We start from the raw sequence: 22,034 nt of genomic DNA, 5'->3' as shown, positions 1-22,034 counted from the left end.
AATCTTTAGGTAATGGGAGGATATAACATATTTGTAACAAGCTGGGCATGATTAATATTTATGCTCCAGCTTGAGGGGAGTGTTAGAAGTAAGAAGGGTAAATGGGTCTTTTCCACTTTTAGAGTTTATTTTGATATATATATATATATATTAAACGTTATTGAATAATATTGAGTACGTTTTCCTCACACAAACCATTCCAAAATGCAGCAGCATTGACCACTTTCTTACCTGGAAGTTGAACTTCCAATACCTGGTCATGTAAGACAAATAACAAATCATCCTTTTGCAACATTTCTCCAAAAACATCTAGAAGACAAAATACCAATGTCCCAAGAAAAGAGAACTCATTACTTTTTCCAAAACTCCAAGCATGATAAAAGCAGTGGGCTCTGAGGATAACCCAAATGACCAAATTCCATAATAAATTTTGATTGGAAGGAACAAAGCATACCTCCGATCACCGTGCCACCTCCACAAGGAACTAATAAAGCACCCTTGGCAAAACTTATGCCATCCACTTCACCACCTTCACTTTTGATCTCACTGCATACCCTCGTAGTGATGATTTTAAGCTCTATGACATTTTGCTGACCATTCTCTTTGTCCATCATGGCAAAATTGGCTCGCATTCCTGGACAACCTGCAAATGCACAAACCTAAAATGGTTGTATGTCATTCCACACGGTCCAACACATGGAAGAAAGGACCACCCACTTTATTATGAAGGGCCACAGCCTCCTCATTGAAGCATAGCCATGACTCCTCAGGGGTTATCTGTGAGAAGTAGGAGAAGCTATTAAAGACACTAACCTCAGTTTCAAGCGGTTACTGAAATTAAGAAATTGACTCAATCTATCATATCCTGTTCTGGCACTTATTATGTACGGAGAGTAGTACCTTTGGAGCTAAGGTGACTTTAGTCTCATCTTGTGGCTTGGCTTCTGCTTGAGCAGAGCCATCAAGTAAAGATGGAAGTTCACGGATCAAAAGCTTAGATCCTGCAATAGAGAATATTTTCTTCAGGAGGTAAATGTGCATATAACAAGTGGACGTCATTGTCCAAATGAAGAATTTAGATACAACACTGAATGGAGAACACAACTTCACATGTGAACAAGATAACACACTGGAATGATGCTGAGTTCAGATGTTATCTTTCCTCCTAATTAATTGGATCCTCCAAGTCCATAGCAAAGTATTGCCAGTACCAAAATAAACATGAAACCACCATTCTGATAACAATAAATGTCATTACAAAGATGAGGGATGACGAGTAAAATTAGAATATAGAAACATATAGCCATTCTATTGCAAGATTCCAGCTTTACAAATGTTAAATCAACTTCAACTGATTTAGTACTTCGATTATCCCCAGGACGGTCACTCTCTGGATGAACAGAAGTTGATTCAAGATCTTTCACACCATCTACCTCAATATCTGACTGAATTCTTTTGTTGCCCTTGGCACTTGAGCAAACTCTCTTCCTTGTGGTCCTTGGTTTCCGATACCGAGCCCTTAGGGTCTCTAAAACCCACTCGTGCAGCTAAAGATAATCCATGACAACCACGACCATGAAACATATCAGCAGAACTTGATCGGGCACCATCACGGTTTGACCTTGATCGATTCCTTCGAGCATATGGACGAAATACAGCAGACTCTTCAGAGTCCTTGGCATTTTTACTCCCATCAAATTGAGATGACTGCTTAGAAGAAGCAAACTTATCCCTTCTTCCACCACGGAAAGAGATCTTTTCTCCTTCAACCAAATGGACCACCCCATAAGAATCTAATTGATTATCGGCACAGTTTGAACCACAGAGAAGTCTGGGCCTATCACTACTCTCAAGAGAGTCCCCTTGAGGTGATGCAGCCAATGCAAAACTACCCCTCGCTTCACTTTGACAATGATCTGTTGGTATGCAGGATGCAGGAGAGGACAAAGAATTGAATGATCCATTCAACAGCTCGACTGAAAGGCCCTGTATAACCATTGAAAAAGCAGTCAAGCATACCCGGTCGCCACTTGTTCCAGATGCTGATCAGTAAGCGGAGTTGATTGCACACTGGTTGAGGTTGCAGTGCCATTTTTAAAATCCAAAGCATTGCCTCCCTGAAAGCGAAAACCATGCAAAAGGATCATTACTACCTACATAAGTAACTTAAATAATTAAATTATAGAAGCATTTGCTAACATACTCAAATCGACTAGAACCGCGTCCTCGCAAGCATTAAGCCCAAAACCCCAAACCCTAAGAACACCACGCTCGTTCCTCCGACGAACCGAACTCCAATGCACCTTCATCCCACGAAACGAGCGCGAGCAAAGGAGGCGATAAGAATCACCTGAATCGCGACGATCTAACGCGAGAGAACCGTATCGAAACCGAGGCACGGTGCGCTTTGTGGCCGGCGAGGAGGCAGCGGCGGCAGCAGCAGCAGCAGCGCGAGCCTGACCTAGCGACTATCGTCGGTGCCCGCGAGGGAGGCGATTCTCTTCTGTGCGCGTGGAGGATGTGATCCACCACGCGTCCATCGCTTCTGCGGGGCTTGAGCTTCGTTATGGATTTTGGTGATTCTCTCTGGTTTTGATCTCTGCGTTCGAGTTCGAACCGGGGGAGCCCACACGAGCGGGGCGCAGGTCTGTTCGAGAGGGGAGTTGGGCCGGGTCATGGTGATTTTGGACGGTGAAGAATACGATCGATAAAGAAAGGGCGGCCCGTGGAAAGTGGCCCACCTTATAAAGTGGGCTTCTCGTTAAAATCGCCGTGCCTTTTTTTGTGATTTATTATTATTATTTTCTTTTTGTGATATATATCATATAACTTTTGAACCGTTTCACAGTACTCCCATGGACTTTTCATTTTCTTCCTACGGTTAGCTCTCTGCTATTTTTTTTCCATTAATATACATGACTTTTAAAGGTTAAAGGATAAATACCACAAAAACAAAATCTCTAATTATGTCTGTTCCGACACAATTATTTCAAACTTTTTTGTATTACCAAAAACTCTAAACTTGCCTATTATAACTCAGATACCTCTAACTTTTTTTGTGTCACAGAAAAATTCAAACTTATATACACAACATATATACCATTTATTTCATTTCCATCGAAGATGTATTAGTATAAGTTCGAGGTTTGTTGTGACACGAACCAAAAAAAAAAAAAGTTTGGAATATATTCTTGTGTCGCAACAAGCAAACTTAGGGCTTTTGGTGACAAAAAAAAAAAGTTCGGGGCATTTGTACTATAGTAGGTATAGTTTTGGGTTTTATCATGGTATAAACCCAATGTTAAAAGTATATTTCCATTTTCATCTTTCAAGGAAATTTATCTCTTTACCCTTAATTGTTGTGAGAATATGAGAAACCATAGCAAATCGAGAAAAGCTAAATTAGGTAAAATAATAAATACCAATAATAATATTTAACAAAATTTGATGAATATAGCCACTTTAATTTGACTAATCAAGCTATTTTAACCAAAGGGATAAACACAAATTAAATAAAAAGGGAATGGTCCCGGATGACAAAATTGGAAACTCACTATGTGTATAATAAAGGGTTGATTAACGTGAAAAATGAATGATTTTCTCCGGAAGTCATCCATCCCGATAGTGTTCCCCACCTAACTAGGCTTAATTTTAGAGTTTCGAAGTTAAGCATTGTTACTACTTCAAAGGCACTTTTAGGGATTAATTCTAGTTTTTACATGTATATTTTAAGAGAAGAGCGATTCTAAGAAGAAGCAACCGCTCCTTTTCCAAACCCTCTGGCCCTAGCAACTACTCCCTTCCCTTGTTAGCTCATAAAAGGATATGATTATCTGAAATCTAATCTAATTTATTGAATGACGGTGAATTCAGTTTTAAACATTTTTATTGTATTAATTTAGTCTTAAATCTTTTGACGATTTATCAATATTAGTAGAAATCATTATTGTGAATACTATGCCTATATGGCATGATTGACACTGATGCGAACAATTTATATAATTTTTTTAAAAAAAAAATTCCAAATTTGTTATTGATTTTTTTGATATACTTTTCTTTTATTTCTTTTCAATGTTAAGGGTTGCGAGGGCCACGACCCCAAGCGAGGACCTTGAAGCCCTCGCTAGCTGTGAATGAGGGCTTGTGTTCCCACCCTGACTATGGTTGGTGAGGATTGCTTGTTGGCCATAACTAGAGCTTGTGAGGCCTTGCCCAAATTTGGCAAGGGCATCTTGGCTCTCACCTATAGCTAGCGTAAGTTGCTGCACATTGCCCAAACCTAGGCCACTGAAAGGAAATAAGAAAAAGGAAAAAGTAAAGAAAATGAAAAATAGAAAACTCTAAAAAATTTAAAAATTTGAAAATTTTGCAAAAGATGTCCACTTCTAGCCAAAATTATTTCAAATGAATACATTGTTGGACTCAATTTGCATCATTACAAGATTTATGACTGAATTGATCACCGTATAATAAGTTTAAAACTTTTTGGACAATTCTCTCAAACATTTTACTAAGAAAAGTCTAAACAAACTGGCCTTACTATCTAATTGAGCGCTCCTTTTCTGTCTGGAGAAGTGTCATAAGATCACTCGACCCAAATCCCTCTAGTCAAAGCGTCACGTACGCATCTCACTGGTGCCGAATCACATTAAAGAAAAATCCCTTCGGTGTAGGCGGGGTGACGCTCCTCCAATTTAGGAAAACATTTGGAGATAACACGACCAATATGTCTTCATATCTTATCGAGTCTTTCATCAAGTTCAGTTCCAGGGCTACTGAGATTCGAATCAACGGTTACACTAGAACCTGTCAAATGCTTTAAATGTTTTGCACCAGCATTTTGACCAAATGCGAGACACAGTACAAAATAACTTGTAAGATGATATAAAAGTCTCATGCCTCATAAAGAACGAACAACCTTCATGTGATTTCTCTTTTCCAGAGTCAGTGGAGATCCCAAAGTTTAGAAGTTAGGAGTGTGCATCATCTGGTATGACCGGGCAAGATGCTTCATTTCCATCAAAACTTCTTGTGATATTTACCACAGAAAGTATAAGATTTTCGCCTTTCAGTTGCTCAGATTTTTATCCAAAAATGCCTCAAAGAGTAGGCTATAACTGCCTATAGCTGCAACGAATGAGTTACCATGGCTGCACATACGGTGTTGTCTGATCAGTGCTCTCCATAGCTATCTCAAGGCTATTTTAGAGTGTCTCCGCTTGTTCCGCTCTGTCTCTTGAGCAAAATCGACTGCACTTCTCTCTGTTCTGATAAGGACCCAAATCCAATAATAGATTTGAACACTCTCTTACATAAAAGGTCTTGTAAGAAATAAATTAAGCCGTCATCGAGAACAATCCAAGAAGCAGATCAATTGCGGAAGCTTGATGTGCCTAGGAAATCGTGTTTCAAACAGAATAATTAGAATTAAGAAGAAAGAAGCAGGAAGTACAGACAGTCCTTTTTTTTTTTTTTTGGGGGCGCAATAGTTTACTCTCATATTCTTATTAGCAATGCCTGATTGCATGGAGAAAAAACAAAGTGCTTCAGCTTAAAAGGTCAACGGAAAAGCTGCAGAATCTATCATGGTGCATATCTCCTCATTTGCAGATGAGTTATAACTTCACCTTAAAATTGTGCAGAAACTGGAGAAGCACTCCACAGCTGCTACTCCAAGATCAACTTTACTTTCATGATGCAGTTTTATGCTTCAGTGAAACTCTGCATGATGATATTAGGCATTTAGATTCTGAGGTAAAGACGCATCCACACGAAAACTTAAGGCGGAAGTAAATTCATTCACTGAGGCCAAAGAGAACGGTCTCTCTAAACGGTCTCCCTAGGCATAAGCTTCCCATAGACAATTCTGAACTCGTGATGATAGAGTAGACAAATCTAATGGTGCATAAAATGATATTTGGGACAAACATTCCCTCCAATGATTCTGTCAGCTCTTGAACACGTGCATTTGGCATGTCAATAGGCACAACAACTGTTTGGACTGCATTCAGCATGTTAAGGATCATTAACTATTCACACTCACCTCTTGTCACCTATCTTCTCATATCAAATAATAAGCATTCACAATCGGATGCCAAGAAAACGAGAAACTTATCCTTTGCTTAATGCATTGAATCTAAAACAACAAAAAATGTCATCAGAGCAGGATGCACTGACCTGAAAATTTCTCACTGTAAGCTAGACTTCTCCATCTTCTGTTGAACTTTTCCACCCCGATTCAAAGAGAGCTTGTAGTTCCTTCACATGGCTCATCATTCCACTGTTTGAATAGGCTTTAACCATGGTTCTATATGTAATTTTGTCTGGTTTACATCCTTTTTGCTTCATCATCTCAAGCGCATCCTTCATCTCTGCAAAGCATTCCATCCTCCCAAAAGCATCCACTAAGCAATTAAAAAACACTGTATCTAGCATTACATCTGAATTATCTATAAACCGCAAAACACCTTTAATTTTATCAGCTTTCCCAGCTTGTCCATATGCTCTTACAAGTGAACAAAGTGTGACGCAGTTTGGCTTAATCCTCTCTGACAGCATTAGCCTAAACACATGTTCCATCTGTTTTAAATTCCCAGCCCTCCCAAATGCGTCTATCAGAACATTGTATGTCACACTCGTCCAGGAGTATTGGTACTTCTGCATGTATTCCATCACCACACTCATTTTCTCATAATTTCCAGCTTTTGCATATGAATCCAGAAGAATATTGAATGTTCTAATATTGGGCTGTATTCCTGCACTCTGAAACTTCTCATAACACTTCTCCATGGTTCCTATTTGTCCACTGCTGCGAAAGGCTCTAAGTGTAGAGTTCATGGTCCAAACATCAGGCTCGCAGTCTGGTTGATGTAGCATTTCTGCTATTCTTGATTCCATCTCCGCAAACCTTTAAATCATGCTAAAAGGTTACTTCTCTAGCCATATCATGTCCATCGAGTCATTCAGGATATACGGGGAGGAGATAGCAGGCCAAACAAAGAAAAACGTCAAGGAGCGGGACATGTTTCTGCAAGCTCGAGGAGAAGTGGAATAAGTATACAAGTGAATTCAAAGAATTTGATCTTGATTGCTATAATGGTACTGGTGTTAGTTGCAGCAGAAACAGTCTCTCTCTTTCTCTCTCTCTCTCTCCCCCCATTCATACATGTGTGTGGCCATGCATGCAAGTGTTTAACCGTCTCCAGATTATTCCCACTTTCCGAAAAATCTAAATGGGGAAGAAAATTAAAGGTGTGACAGATTATCCAAAACCAAAACAACCTTTCAACATAATCTATGATCCGAGAGACGAGATGGAGGTTCCGAAAACTAAAAGAGTAATTAACACGTACATTTTTGCTTTCCCATAAGAATCAATTAGGGTATTGTAAGTGATCGTGTTGGGTCTAATGCCTTCAGCTTCCATATCAGAAAGCAAATCCTGCACTTTATCAAATGCAAAAACTTGCAGGCATGATTTTACAAGGATAGAATAGGTATGGACATCTGGCTGACAGCCTCTGGTGCTCTTCATCTGCTCAAGGATAAAAAATGCCTTGTCAAAGAGACTGCTCCTACTATAAGCAGATAAAAGTGCTGTATATGACTCATGATTGGCAACACATCCTTCATCTATCATAGCTCGAAAGAGCTCATGAGCCTTTTCAGGTTGCTTACATTTCCTAAGCATGACAATTAGCTTAACATAGGTGGCAGGGTTTGGTCTGTACCAGAGCTGCTCACGTAACAGTTCAAAAACCAGAAAATAATGCATTTAGAAATATGCGAACATGAGACAAATGCATAGGTTATAGTTGAAAGTTACACGCGGATAAATGATGAAAATTTAGTAGTTGAACTATCAGTGCTCATCAAGCAGAGAATCAAGAAAGTGTCCCTGAGATTTCTTAAAGTTCACTGAATAGAAATGGCCCCTTCAGTAAAATGTCTAGCCGGACTTGCTTTTTCCTAAGAAAAGTCACAAAATTCAATGCCATATTGCCTGGACTTCCAATTCATCAAGCCCTATGTCCTACATTTTCTCACCAACAAACTCAGAAAGCTGCTAGAGCTCAACTCGAACACAAATTAGCTCGAAACTTAGCAGAACTAATTCAAAATGATGGCGAATTTACTTAATCAGAGCAAATTAACTGAATTATACATTATTTGTTTCTGCAATGTTTTCCTAGAGGCAAGCTAGTCATGTTGAGTGATATTCTAACAACTGGTCAAACAAAACTGCCCCATCAAGATCACTTCCTCCAATTTTTGTTACCCAAACAGCCAATTAGACAGCAGCAGCAGAGCACTATTCCAGCAACATTGGCAAGACCAATTCCATTTCCATAACGAGCAGACGTTCCCCCAAATCCAACAAGATTCCACCAAAAGCAAGCGAAACTAAGACACCGAACGCCAAATGAAGCGCTCTCTCGTAATCAACCCGTTCTCTGACCTTGAGCGCCGACTCCCAGCGCAGAGCCGTGATCCTCTCGTGGAGAGCCTCGAGGACAGTCCTCGGGAGCAGCTTCCGCGAGTTGGTCGGCCCGCGCTTCTTCTCGATCAGGGCCTTGGTGGCCTCCCTCCTCAGGATCACCGATATCGCCTTCTGCGACGCGATCTTCCGGTTGACCTCCTCCTTTCTCTCTCTAGCCTCTCTCTCCTTCAGCTTCTCCGAGTCGACCGCCTCGCTCCACCTCCGCCGCGCTCCGTCAGTCAGGGACAGTTCGCCCGCGCCATCGGAGGCGGAGGACGACGCGCGGATGGGCCTCGCGCGATGGGTTTTGCATTGGCGTAGAGGAATCGGAGGAGGAGGAGGAGGAGGCGGAGGCGCATGGCGAGGATATGGAATGCTCGAGAGTGAGGCCATGACGGTCTCACGGGGAGCTCTGCGAAACTATCAACCGAAATGGGGAGCAGCGGTCTAGGGTCAACCTGGATCGACTCTGGATTGGCCCAACCCTGTCAATCTTAATCCGATTCCCAAAAAGATTGGATTGGTCATTGGTTCTGAAATTCCAAGTCTAATATTATATGGATTGATCAGTCCTAAAAATTTTGGGTTGGTCAAACTCTATATCAATCATGTATATTATATTATATTATATTATTTATAATTTTTTTTATATATTTAAATCTAAGTAAAATATCTGTTATATTATATTATATTGAGATGTTCTATCAATAGCACTAATAGTAATTTCAATTTAAAATTTTTATTGAGTATTAATTAAGTGTCGTTTGTTTTATTTTCAGGTGTTTATTAACAAGATGTGAAGTTATATATTCATGGTTTATATTAAGTATTTTGAACTTTTTATGGTTTAATTGTATTTTACTAATGAATTTCAGCTGCACTGTACTTTTTAATTTGTGTTAAATGGTAAAAGTTTTTAAATAGTAGAGTAGTACTACAGTTATTACGGTGATTTGCTAGTCAAGTGGTGTGAAGCTCATTTTTCGGTTGAGTGAACTCTACATGATTAAATGCAGGAAAACGCTTTTGCATATGGTGTTATGAATATTAAAAATAAATGATTACAAGAACTTTGCATCTTGTCTCATATCTCGATGAGCGGTTAGTAGGTACGAAAATTATATTATTGTGTTATCTTAAATTTGCTAAATATGTATTGGTATTTATAGTTTAGTTGCATAATGTCGCATTGTTAATGGATGTGTAATTTGAATTTGTAGGTTTGCTATTTTAGGGAGTATAAAAAATAAGACGAAAAAAATTATCGATCGGTCCCAGGTTGATCCTGAAATCAGACCGAACCCATTAGATCGGTCCGGTCCTTGGTCTTAGGCTCAATAGGGTCAGTTCTCGATCTTAAAAATTGAAGACCGACACTGTACGAATTGGTCCTAGGGTTAAGGGGTGGCCCGAACCAACCCGGACCATGCTCACCCCTAGAGACGATATCGTCCATCCTTTTTTATTATTTTCTTCCGTTACAGAAAAATTCCTAAACCAAGTCCTACATTTACTTCAAATTTTGTCATCACACAGAAAATCCCCACACGTTTATCCCAGATTATTTATTTATGACCCAACAACCCAAAGCTTATCATATTTATGAAAAATGTGTGCACAGATCCATATTTAAGATTTTTAGTGTCAAAAAAATTTAAAAGATGTGTCACATTGATATAAGTTTGGAGTAAATACATCATATGAATCTAAGTTTGGATTTTTTTGTTGCAAAAAAAAAAATAGAATAAATATATTATAATAAGTATAGATTACGATTTTTTATGGCTTTTTTTCCTTAGGTTATCATTATATTTTGCTGTCTTTTTTCTTACTTTTAGGAAAGGAAAAAGTGCTCATGTCATTCTGAAAAGGAGTCTGACTTCAAGGGCATTTTTATCCTTCACTTTTTTTTTTGTTTTCTGACTTCAAGGGCATTTTTATTTTTTGTTTTCATTTTCATTGATAGCTAGCCTCTAAATAGCACCGATACTGACACGCATTACATGACACGCCACGACACGCCGATACGTTGTTTCTAAAAAAATAGAGAATTCCGACACGTTGGGACGTTGTATTTTTATATATACATAATAATGATCATTTTTATGATTATTTTAATCAAATTAATTTGAATCAAATTCATAAATAAATAAATAATTAAAAAATCCTAGAATGAATATACACTAAAAACATTAATCCGCCATTTATTAATATCATTCATTGTTTCAATTTGACAAATTCAACTCTATTTCAATAATTCAAAAGCAAGCGATCCAAATTCTAGACTCTCATATTAGATATGTTAGAAAAGGAGAAAATGGGTAAATTGTGTATTACGAGAAGTGGGAGTCAGAAGAGAAAAGAAGACTAGGTTTTTCTTCTTTTTGCATTTATTATTTTTATTATTATGTTTTCTTTTTTCACATATATATTTTGACCTCTCATTTATTCAATTTTTAAAATTGACCCCAATATCGGAATCATGTGTCGAAAAATCGTATATCAGAATTCTAACTCGAGTGTTGGAAAGTATTAAGAAAGCTGACCAGGTGTCGGATTTTTCGACACGTGTTGACCGATTGTTGGAGAGTGTCCGAGAGTATCAGAGAATGTCGGACACGTGTCGAAATATTGGACACGACACGAAGGCTCTTAAAGAGTACTAATGCTACATAGGCTAGCTTAAGGCCCCTTGAAAGTCAAGGCACGGGCTAGCCTTGCTTGGGCGATCCTCGACAACCACGAGCAAGGCTGGTCTCAATGGCTTGTAGCCCCTCGTCTAAGACTTTTGCTAATTCCTAATTTGACTAAAAAAATGCCTAATATTTTATATCTCCCATATGACAATAAGGTTGACTAAAGGCCTGTTTGTTTATTTGTGTTTTGTTTCCCGGAACAAAAATTTTTGTTCTTTTGTTCGAGGAACAAAAAAAGAACAGAAATGCATTTGGTAAAACTTTTGTTTCCGGGAATAAAAAATCTATTTTTTTGTTCCCGAGAACAGATTTGGAATGGAAATAAGAAGTAAAAAAAAGTTGTTTCTTGTTCTCGAGAAAAATTTCAAGAAACACTTATTTTTTCTTCTTTTTTCCTTTTGGCCAATCGCCAGCCTCGGCCATGGCCAACGACCGGCCGACTAGGGTCGGTGACCTTGCCGGAGTGTCGCTAGCCCCCGGCGAGGCTCGGCCTTGCTAGGCCAGGGCAAGGCTTGGCCTCACCGGGCCACCGCTGGGTGACACTAACCTAGCGGTGGCCCGGCGACTGGCCAAAAGGAAGAAAGAAGAAAAAAAAAGAAAAAAGAAAAGGAAAAATATAATAAAAATATTGATAAATTAAAAGAAACAACAAAATTATACAAGTTTACCAAACGCATTTCTATTCTCGGAGTATAAATTTTTTGCAGTTACCAAGCGCGTTCTTATACTTGGAAATTGTTCATAGGAACATAAACAAAAAAAAATTATTTTTGTTCAAAAATTGTTCCCCGGAACAGAAACATTACCAAACGCGCCATAAAGTACTAAATCGACATGGTTTTGATCCAAAGCCTAATTTTTACACAAAATCTTAATTAGATTAAGTTCTAAATCCAAAATTTTCCATAAAAAAGACAAAATTAAAAAAAGCTAAAACTAAAAAACAAGAAAACACACAAAAAAAAAAAAAAAAAACCCAGGACTCCACGGGCAAGGCTAGCGACCCTTGTCGACCAGATGTAATGGCTAGCAATTGAGGATTGACAGCCATTAGCGAGAGGGTTGGGGCTAGCCCTCCCACCTCTATTTTTTTTCTTTCTAAAAATTTTAAACTTTCTTATTTTTTAATCTAATTTAAGTAAAATTTAGATTAAAATTGTCATTCAACGATAATGTCATTAACTAGTCGGAATTTTCAATAGGTCGGCAAAGTCGGGTCTTTATTCGAAACTACCATGGCCACTTCAAGCTCTTATTTTGAATTTTCTCTTATTTTTATGGAGCTTAAATTTAGAATTTTCTTTTCGAAAAAACTTTTCAAAATTTACATATATTCACCTCCTAATATAAAAAAAAAAAAATCAATTTTTTGTTGTTTGAATATTTTAGAAAGGAAAGGTAGACTTAATATAAGACAAGAAGAACCGATTTTTCAAAAGAAAGATAAAGAAAAATAGAATTGCAAGTGCTTCCTTCACTTTTTTGATGTAATTTTCAAAATACCCTCAAACTCCTTTCATGTTATCGAAATTTTAGTAGTACCACTAACAATTTTTAGAAAGGAAAGGTAGATTTAAGATAAGACAAGAAGAACCGAATTTTCAAAAGAAAGATAAAGAAAAATAGAATTGAAAGTGCTTCCTTCACTTTTTTATGTAATTTTCAAAATACCCTCAAACTCCTTTCATGTTTTCGAAATTTTAGTAGTACCACTAACAAATTTTGAGATCTTTCTTCACTTTACTTAACGAAAGATGAAACTCTAGTGAAGAATTGGGATCAATTAAGATCGAACAGAGTAGATGCATAAATGAGTTAAAGTGACTTATAATTCCATATCGTAGTCTTATGACTTGTTAATTTAATCATAAATCTTTAAAAGATTTGTCAATTTAGTCTTTCCTGCCAATTTTTGCCGAAAATCATTAATATGTCGATCTAATCAGCACCAGACATCTTACGTGCCATAATCTCAAGTTTATAGATCTTTTTGATTTTTTTTTCTTTTCTTCCTTTCCTTCTTTCTATCCCTTGCCAGCCACTAGAAAGTGGCACTTGCAGAATCTAGTGTCCTCATCAACCTCAAGCGACATTGAGCATCACTAGTGTTTGGGTGAGGCTTGCCCTCACCGAATCTAGCGAGATTTGAGTCTCAGAGAAAGAAGGAAAGAAAAAAAGAAAATAACTATTAAAAAATGTAAAAAGCTATTCACATTAGTGTTAGTCGTGTCGACGCTCACTAGACCGCTACATCAACAACTTTTGACCAAAATTGACAGCAAGAAATAAATTGGCAAATCGTGAAGAAATTTAGAATTGAATTAGCAAAGTTTAAGACTAAATTGATATAATTATAAGGTTTAGGATTAAAATTTAGGATTAAAGTAGCAAGTTATTATAAGGTTTATAACTAAATTGACACAATTGAAAATTTAAAAACTGAATTGGCAGGCAAGGGCTTTTTGGATAATTTTCCCCATCATATCAAAGATTTTTTTTTTTTTTGATTTAGTTAGTTATTTTGCTCAAAAGGCCTAAAGTCATGTTCAAAAGCAAAGGCAACGAACTCGTCTCCTTTCACCCGTCGATGACTACATCTGATTTATTCACCTCTACCATCATTTTTTTTTTTTTTGAAGCACAACTTTACACATAAGCAACTGCTATTCATAATCGTCAACCATAATACTTATAGACTGCCAATATTTCCTATCACTCCATTTCAAGAAAGCTCTTTCGACTAATTCTGCATAAATGGCCGAAAAAAGAAAAGCTATATAACATGGGCTCCACTAAAATATGATTCAGAAAACTAATCCTCCAAATCGAGTCCATTGACGAATTTAGACAACAGCAACAGTGGCTTCCTCCTAATGCACTCGATCTCAATCAAGAATGGCTAATGACACTTCCCTCGGTCCAAAAAGAAGGACGAGAAAGAAAAAATAAAAGCATCAGTCAGCCTGTTTTTGAGTCTGTAGAAGCCGGACTGTTCTCAAGAACCCTTTGCAATGAACTATAGGTGTCGCATGAATTGGTGGTCCTTGCAATAAACGGCGTTGCTGATGATCGAAGAGATTCTGGCCCTTCTGACTCTATCCTCTTGCATGGGCCATCACGGTTACCAATAACCTCTGTTAATCTCCCCTTAAGTTCCCCAAGCTCCACCTGCAATGCATGAACTGTATAGATTTCCAGAATAAGCGATGAAAGAATGTGTCGTATGAACATTTCCAAAGCAATAATGGGAAACAATCAGGAACCTTATTGTGGAGAAGGCGGGTTATTCAACCCATGATTTCTGTATTCAATCCTTTGGGGTACTAAAAGAAAGCGCGCAGCAAATAAGATAACAAAATCATGAGAAAAGTACCTTCTGATAGATGTTGAGGGGTGGTCTTCATTGCTGACACAGCTAAGGCATCCACAAGTTCTATCTTGTTCTCTATGTCTTCCACCAGCAAAATGCACCAAAACTTAGGTCTGTGCACTACAAACTCTCCTGGTTCTGATAACATGTATGATTGGCGGAAGATCAGTTCCCATAATATCACAATACATGTACTAAGTAGATGGAATCAGATCCGATCCTTCAATTCAGGTGAAGTTTGAATAATTCAAGGTGATCAGGACACAAGCCTGTACGGTAAACATCTCAGGATCATACTAGTCTATTTAACATCCGACACGTGCACATCGCCTCCATCTTCGCCCACTTCCTCTCTGACCTCTAGCGTCGCCGCCTTCTGTCCAACTCCTCTTGTGCCCTCTGCATCGGCGCCCGTGTCGGCTAGGAGCTTGAGGCCCTTCGCCATGTCAATGAGCCACACCATCGCCTCCGAATCCACCTCGCCTCATCTGTTGCCTACGCCGACCCAAGTTGGCCTCGAAGATTTGAGGTCGAGCTAAGCTTTAGATCACAAATCTAGGGCTCAACTCGAGCTTAGATCCAAAGTATGAGGCTCAAGTTCACTGGCGAAGCTCGAGATCGACGACGGAGGACTGAGATGATGGTGAAGTGGTGGTGGAAGGTGATTCATGGGATAAAGTCTTCGATGGAGTGAAATGAGGAAGATGAAGAAGAAAAAAAGAAAAAAAAAAGTAAAAGCATTAATTGAAGAGAGTTAATACAAAGGTTGTCGGACTGATGGTCCAAAATGACACGTGTCGAATGCTAAATAGACTAATATGATGCTGATATGTCTCCATTTGAGCACCTAATATTTTATCATTATTAATAACTGCCTTTGAAAACCTATTGGCATATTTTTCTAAAGGTCCAATGTTGTCACTCTTTTAGTGAATTTGAATTCGCTTACGGTGACGTGAGATTTTAGTATTATGGTTTTGACCTCTTTTTAGTCCTTATCATTTCAAATTGAAAAGCACGTGATTTTTTTTTTCTTTTTTATAATGGTTCTCTAGTCAGACGATTAGCAGGGTAAAATGATGACTAATGTAAGGGAAAGCCGCCACATATTCATGTATTTGATTCTTTGATTATTTTTCAATAATCAAATAACAACTTCAACTTTAATCATAGTTACATCACTCTCCTTTGTAATTATACGTATCACTCTTATCGTGTTTTGCATTATAAAAAAGTAACATTATATTAAGAGTCGCGTCTTTTCACTCCTCATTTGGCTTAAATATTCTTTTTTTAATTATATTATTCCTTGCGAGGCTCATCACTTATGTTATAATTCTTCAAAATTGACTTTTTTTATGGCCAATTCCTTTTATTTTGTTTTTTTGTCCTTGTGGGTCCCACTTTTCTTCTTTTCCATGCTGGCTTTGGTTCTCGACTCTTGCAAATTGTCTTGCTATCTTCTCTTTTGTAGGTTATTCTCTTCTTTTTATGTCTCCCCACTCCTCAAGTTGCAGGGCATTGAGACAAGGTTGGCTTGCATTCACACTAATATAGATCAAACTTACAAAAATAAGGTAAACATACATTGGCAATCCTAACAAGCCCCATAAAAAGATCATTCTTTATATCGTCATTGGTCTCGAACGAACCGCCTCTAGTGTCAAGTTCTTGAGATAGATGTCAAACCGTAATATCGTTAGTTTATTCTGAGACAATGAGCTAGACATGTCTGGCAAGTTCTCAGACCAAGATAATTGCATCAACTATATGGTCCTTGTGCCTCGCCAAACTAGACAACCAGCCAATGGTGGAGTCACAGTGCATAGCACATCCTCGAACTCCAAATGGGGGCTTGGAGGGGTAGAAATCGACTCGGTTCAACTGCAAAAGGTAGTGGCTAGGCAATGGGGGCGGCCGTGGGAACGGTGGGTGAAGATGGACCCGCGGCTTGTCCCTGATGAAGCTCTTGAGGAGCCAAATTGGGGACTTCAACCCGATGCGGCGGCAGTTCGAAAGCAAAGGATTTCCAGGCCTTTTGTTCTTCTTGGCAATCTGTTATTTTGGCAAAGGCAAACCTTGGAAGCCTCATCAAGGTTCCAACCGGTGGTCTTAATGTCCATAGTGCAAAAGGAGGCTGTGTGCGGTGGAGAAGAGGGGCTTGTTGGGGAGGTCAACACTCAACAGCGAGGCCAACGTCAAAGCCAACGAAAGTTTGGAGGACAGGGTCAACTTCTCAATGCCCTGCGACTTGAGGAGATGGGAGGCGTAGAAAGAAGAAAATGGCTCGCAAGACAGAAAATGGAGAGAGATTTGGACGTTAAAGACGTGGAAAGAGATTTGTAAAACATCTCTCTGCTTAGCGTCCCTCGTGCACTGCTAAGTGCTACCCACTGAAAAGTGGTGTCGTTTTGTTTTCGGGCTTGGGCTACGCCCAGTTCTCTCTATCAATTTTGGGCCCAATTGAGCTGAGCCACGGTCCACGCCATGGCGACTTGTGCTCTTTTTCTCTTCAGATCTCGGGGCCCAATCTTCTTATAAGAGTATATGAAGGTCCGGCCTGCCCTACTTTTGGCCGGGTCCTGACCCGGACATTTTTCATATGCATGTCTCGGGTAAAACACCAGGCCCCTTGACCGGATCCTAACCGACCATCAATCCAAACTCATGAAGTCCGAATATATTCATCGAATAAAATAAGTTTAATGAACTCATCCACTGTTCAATTTTTTTCCCCAAATAAATCATGTCTAGTGTTAAATATCTTATTGAAAACTTACAGCAGCTTGCCAAATAATAGTCAAGAGAAAAAAGAGACGGGTATTACTAACATGGCAATTTGGCTAAAAAAAAAAAAAAATTGCTTGAATAAAGGGTGGAATGAAGACATGTACAAATCAAACTAAAATACTAAGTACAACAAATATTTTTTTTCTTGGACTTGGAGATAATCGTGTTTAGATAGAGTTATTGTTAATAATAATTGACATCCCTTAAAATTGAAGTATACCGTATTGAATTAATAATTTACATCATCGGATAATGATGGACATGTTAACACCTTAATTATTTTTCCATTCTTAATGTAGAAGGATAAAAAGATTGACATGCCAACTTATCATTTTTAAGAATCCAACTCGACATATAAATAACGTATGATTTGTTGTTTGAGAAAATTAAAAACAACATTGAACATTTACTAATAGCTTAAGGATTCAATTGAATAAATTAATAATTTAGAAATTACATCGAATATTAAGTCAAAATTTAAAAATCATTCGCACAGGCATGTGTGTGAGTGTTTTTTTTTTTTTAAATAGAGTTGGTCCAAGACAAAAACATGTCGAAACGATTTCATGAAGTAAAGCTCGAGAGAGTTCTCGTCTGCTCAGACTGCCAAATGCTGGGAATGCAGTGGAAACTTTGCAGAGGGAGAGAGTCAAAAGGTGAGAAAAAAGTCAAAAGGAAGAAGAGATGTAATAACTAAACAAATAGAGAAATTAATACACGAAATACGCATGATTAACGAAGCTAACTGAGCGTCAGACAAACAAATAGCGTATTCAATGAAGAGGTGTTTGTTTTCCAAGACTTCGTTTGTTTCGCGAAAAAAAATATTTAAAAAATATTCTCTTAAAAATAATCATTTGTATCGCTTAGAATATTTAATTAATAGGAAATATTTTCATAATCGACAATAATTTATATATAAATATTTTTTATTCAATTATGTTTTTACAGGTGATATAAGAAATGATTTTTCAAAAAATGCTTTTCAAATCATTCGTTTTCTACAAAATAAGCGAAGTATAAATGACCAAAGAAAAAAAGAAGAAGTTGAAGCCTAAATGTCATCATCAAGCGGGCAAATTACAAGAGAGGGAAAAATTAATCGATTTGTTTCGCCAAAAATGACTAATTAATATTTTCGTAAATATAATAACTTGAAGTAAATAGCCAATGAGAGAGTGTTATTATCATCATCAATAATTTTCATCCATTCGTTTTTTAAGTGATATAATTGATTAATTTTAGGTCATTTTTTTGTGAAACAAACAGAGTCAATATATAAAAAATTAATACTAATTATTGATGTTGTTGTTATTAACTTATTATTGGGCTAATCCCTAAAAAACCCTAAACTTTAGATTTAGTTCCAAATCTATCCTAAACTTTTTTTTTGTCTTAGAAAAAAAATGCAAAACTTTAGGTTTAGTCCCAAATCTGCCATGAATTTTATTTTATTTTTTGTCTTAGAAACATTCCAAACTTTAAGTCCAATCCCAACTCTACCCTGCTTTTTTTTTTGTTGAAAATAAAATCATCTATTTTTGCTCTAGTCCTAAATTTAAACTGTTAGTCATCTATTCAAAAATAGTGATTAGTCGTCCCTAATTTTTATATCCTATAACAATTTTATTTTGAAGATAATTTTCCACGTCGCCTTACCAATGTGTATTTATTATCGATTTGGAAATGTCACATTAAGTTGAGATTGGATCATGAGGTAGATTTAAGAATATATTAAAAGTTGGTGATTTTTTTTTTAGTTAACAAAAATTTTGGGGCAGAATTGGGACTAGATCTAAAATTTAGGGATTTTCGAAATAAAAGAAAAGTTTGGGGCAGATTTTAAAACTAGATCTTAACTTTGGAATTTTTTATGAGATAAAAAAAATGTTTGGAATAAATTTAGGATTTAGGTATTTTAGGGAATTGAACCTATTATTATTATAAAGTTGTGAACAACGTGCGAGGGAACTAGAATAGGACTGGGGGTTCTAGAAAACTCCAGCAACGACCACACCCGCGCCCCCACGACATAAAGATGACCAGAAATCCTCCAAATCCCCCACGTCAGTTTCCTCCTTATTCATGGCCAACAAGCTTTCTCCCTTCTCGCGTCGTCCCTCTCTCTCTCTCTCTCCCAACCATTTGCCTCGGCGCCGCTTCGCTTTCCCCTTTTTCTCTCAGGTACTCTCTCTCTCTCTCTCTCTCTCTCTCTCTCCGTGGATCGCGTCCTGCGCGGTGGTCCTGGCAATTCTCCCGACTGGAGGCGTCTCGCGGGCGGGGTTGGGGAACGGGCGCATTCCGTTCGAGAATGGGGTTTCCGTTCGCGAATTGAAGCTTTCCCGTTTTCGATTTGCTCTTGGATCGACCGGTTTTGCGTGCGTCAGTAAAAAATATTCGAGCCGCGTTTCCCACGTTAAACTCTAGATTCTTCGTGGCGTCCGCATCTTGCATTTTATGTTTGCTGCTATGCAAACTTCTGCGGTTAGATTCGACCGATCTCTGTATCTTCCGTATGGAATATTGGTTTGGGCACGGGGTGGAATTTTAGCCGACAATTGCTTAGCTTTTTTTTTTGGTCGGTCATATTTTACTTCTATTTTAATTCTCACTCTCAAATTTTTGCACTGCCAGTTGGTACGAAGAGCACTAGGGGATTTTGAAATGGCATGAGAATGTAAATACTTTTGAGGTAAATGACAAATAGCATTAAAAAAGTAATTATAGCATAAATACTGTTTGACAGAACTCACATTTGTAATGAGCTTTTATTATTTTATTATTATTTTTAGTTTGAAAATCAAATTCGATGGCTAGATCTGGCGGCCTCAGGCGGTGATGCTGCTTGGGTCGCGGGTCGCGCTGCCCCAGGTGGTGGTTAACGGGGATGCGCAACCCCCAGGTGGCGATGGAGGCTGCCGAAGAAGCCCGACTCTCAGGCGGGGAAGACGAAGATGAATGGGGAAGAAGATGAACAATGACGCAGATGAACAGTGAACTTGCATTTCCACTTGTATTTCCAAAATGTCAAATGCTCAAAGTAGGTTCGGACTTGTATTAGGCTTTCTCAATGTTGATATTTGTCCAATGAGCTTTCAAAAATATTTGCCAAACGCAAAAAAATTTCCCCAAGGCCTAAACCCATTGGGAAAGCTGAACCAAACGAGGCATTAATTCTGTTTAATTGATTGCGAAATCATCAAAGACTAGGCGTAGGAACTAACTGCAATGCTTTATTTGGAGCGTATAGCATAGGGATGGTTTATGATGGTTTGTGAATTATTTATATAGTTAGGTTCTGATCTAAATGAGATGGTTTGCTCTTGGTTCAATTGGAAGCTAGACATGATAATTTTCTTCATCGAATCTTGGATCCCCTTAGTTGGTATAATCTTAATCTGTACTTAATGTGCTGAGTTATTGCATGGTTATACTTAGTAAATGAGTTTAGAATGGTAAAATTTATAATAATGATGGGTCAATAACTAACTTAAATTCAACTCACTTTTATGGATATCTTTTTATTTACTTTTTGGCTTTCACTCAATCTAATGTTAGCTCACTTTGTACTTGCACATTTTAGATTTACTTTAGTAATATGGATTGGATTGAATATGGATCACTAGCGGGTTAAATGTTACAAGCCAACTTACATGTTTGATAAGTCTACAAATAAGTTATTCCTTGCATGCATAGGGCTATCATTTTCAAATTATAATAAATCTCGATGATAGACACAGATAATGTATTTCAATTTTCAGATGCTAAAAGACAAATCGCATCTTATTACAACTTTTCTAACTTGATTGGGGATCTCGTATGATATAAATAAAATTAAAGGTTTTAATGTATTTACATTTTGTATGACAAAGGACGTGCAAGGAAATTGTATTCAATTTCTGTGGACTATTTATTTCTTATGATAGATCTTATTACTCACGCATAAAATATTTAATATCATAGTGGGGTCGTCAAATGAGTTGGTTAGATGGGGTCAGAGACGGTGCTACCCAAATCGATTCATTTAACCCATTTTGACTTATTTATATGTAATATAAATTTAGTGATTCATACTTGACTTAACCTCGTGACCAAGACCTGGCCCATATTACTAAAACACACACACACGCACATATATATATTTAAAAACAAGAAGCTTTATACTATGCGGTAGTGTGTAAAAAATAAAATTTTAAGTATTAACATAAGGTTCCAAATAAGATTTTTGACTTGTTCACGACTTTTTTCTTTATTGCAAAATATTTTGAGTTTCACAATGAAATACCCAACATCTCTTTAAAGTAATAAGTCAATAAAAATTGACAAGAGAAATCATATATTAATTTTCGTCATTTTCTAAAGATTTCAATTTAAAAAGAAAAAAAGATCATAAGTGAAGCATAAAACTACAAGATAAGTTGCCCCAACCAAAAACCCCAAACCTAAATGTGAAGACAGATGGATAGGGAGTGCGGGTGGATTGGGCTTTGAACCCATTAAAAAACCCACATTTTATTGAACTTTAGTATTAAAACCCATATCAATCCATTTAATGAAATTTAGCTAATCCATATATCACTTAACCCATCATAAATAGGTAAATAAATGGTCTTCAATCCATTTTGACAACTCTACGTTTTAGGCACTAAAGGGTAAATTGCAGCTCAATTGGATTAGTTGCCGTGGGCTTGACGGATGG

At 37.6% G+C, this 22,034-nt stretch overlaps 2 protein-coding genes across 2 annotated transcripts; both read right to left on the bottom strand.

The window, feature by feature from the left end:
• Positions 1 to 468: 468 nt before the first annotated feature.
• Positions 469 to 2,546, bottom strand: LOC120290039 (methionyl-tRNA formyltransferase-like). The gene is made up of 4 exons (XM_039305734.1): positions 2,351 to 2,546; positions 2,020 to 2,117; positions 901 to 1,001; positions 469 to 777 (listed from the first exon to the last, which is right to left on the bottom strand). Exons 2-4 carry the CDS (start codon positions 2,108 to 2,110, stop codon positions 676 to 678), a joined length of 294 nt encoding a protein of 97 aa, XP_039161668.1. The 5' UTR covers positions 2,111 to 2,117; positions 2,351 to 2,546; the 3' UTR covers positions 469 to 675.
• A 1,894-nt stretch (positions 2,547 to 4,440) lies between these two features.
• Positions 4,441 to 8,879, bottom strand: LOC120286144 (pentatricopeptide repeat-containing protein At5g48730, chloroplastic-like). Its single transcript, XM_039304466.1, has 5 exons — positions 8,459 to 8,879; positions 7,353 to 7,534; positions 6,178 to 6,907; positions 5,628 to 5,721; positions 4,441 to 5,393 (listed from the first exon to the last, which is right to left on the bottom strand). The coding sequence occupies exons 1-3, from the start codon at positions 8,870 to 8,872 to the stop codon at positions 6,199 to 6,201; spliced, it is 1,305 nt and encodes a 434-aa protein (XP_039160400.1). The 5' UTR covers positions 8,873 to 8,879; the 3' UTR covers positions 4,441 to 5,393; positions 5,628 to 5,721; positions 6,178 to 6,198.
• Positions 8,880 to 22,034: the final 13,155 nt, after the last annotated feature.

This window comes from Eucalyptus grandis, chromosome 11 (assembly GCF_016545825.1).
Source record: "Eucalyptus grandis isolate ANBG69807.140 chromosome 11, ASM1654582v1, whole genome shotgun sequence".
Lineage (NCBI taxonomy): Eukaryota > Viridiplantae > Streptophyta > Magnoliopsida > Myrtales > Myrtaceae > Eucalyptus > Eucalyptus grandis.
Note: the sequence above shows the minus strand (reverse complement) of the source record. Positions and strands in the feature narration are given on the sequence as shown.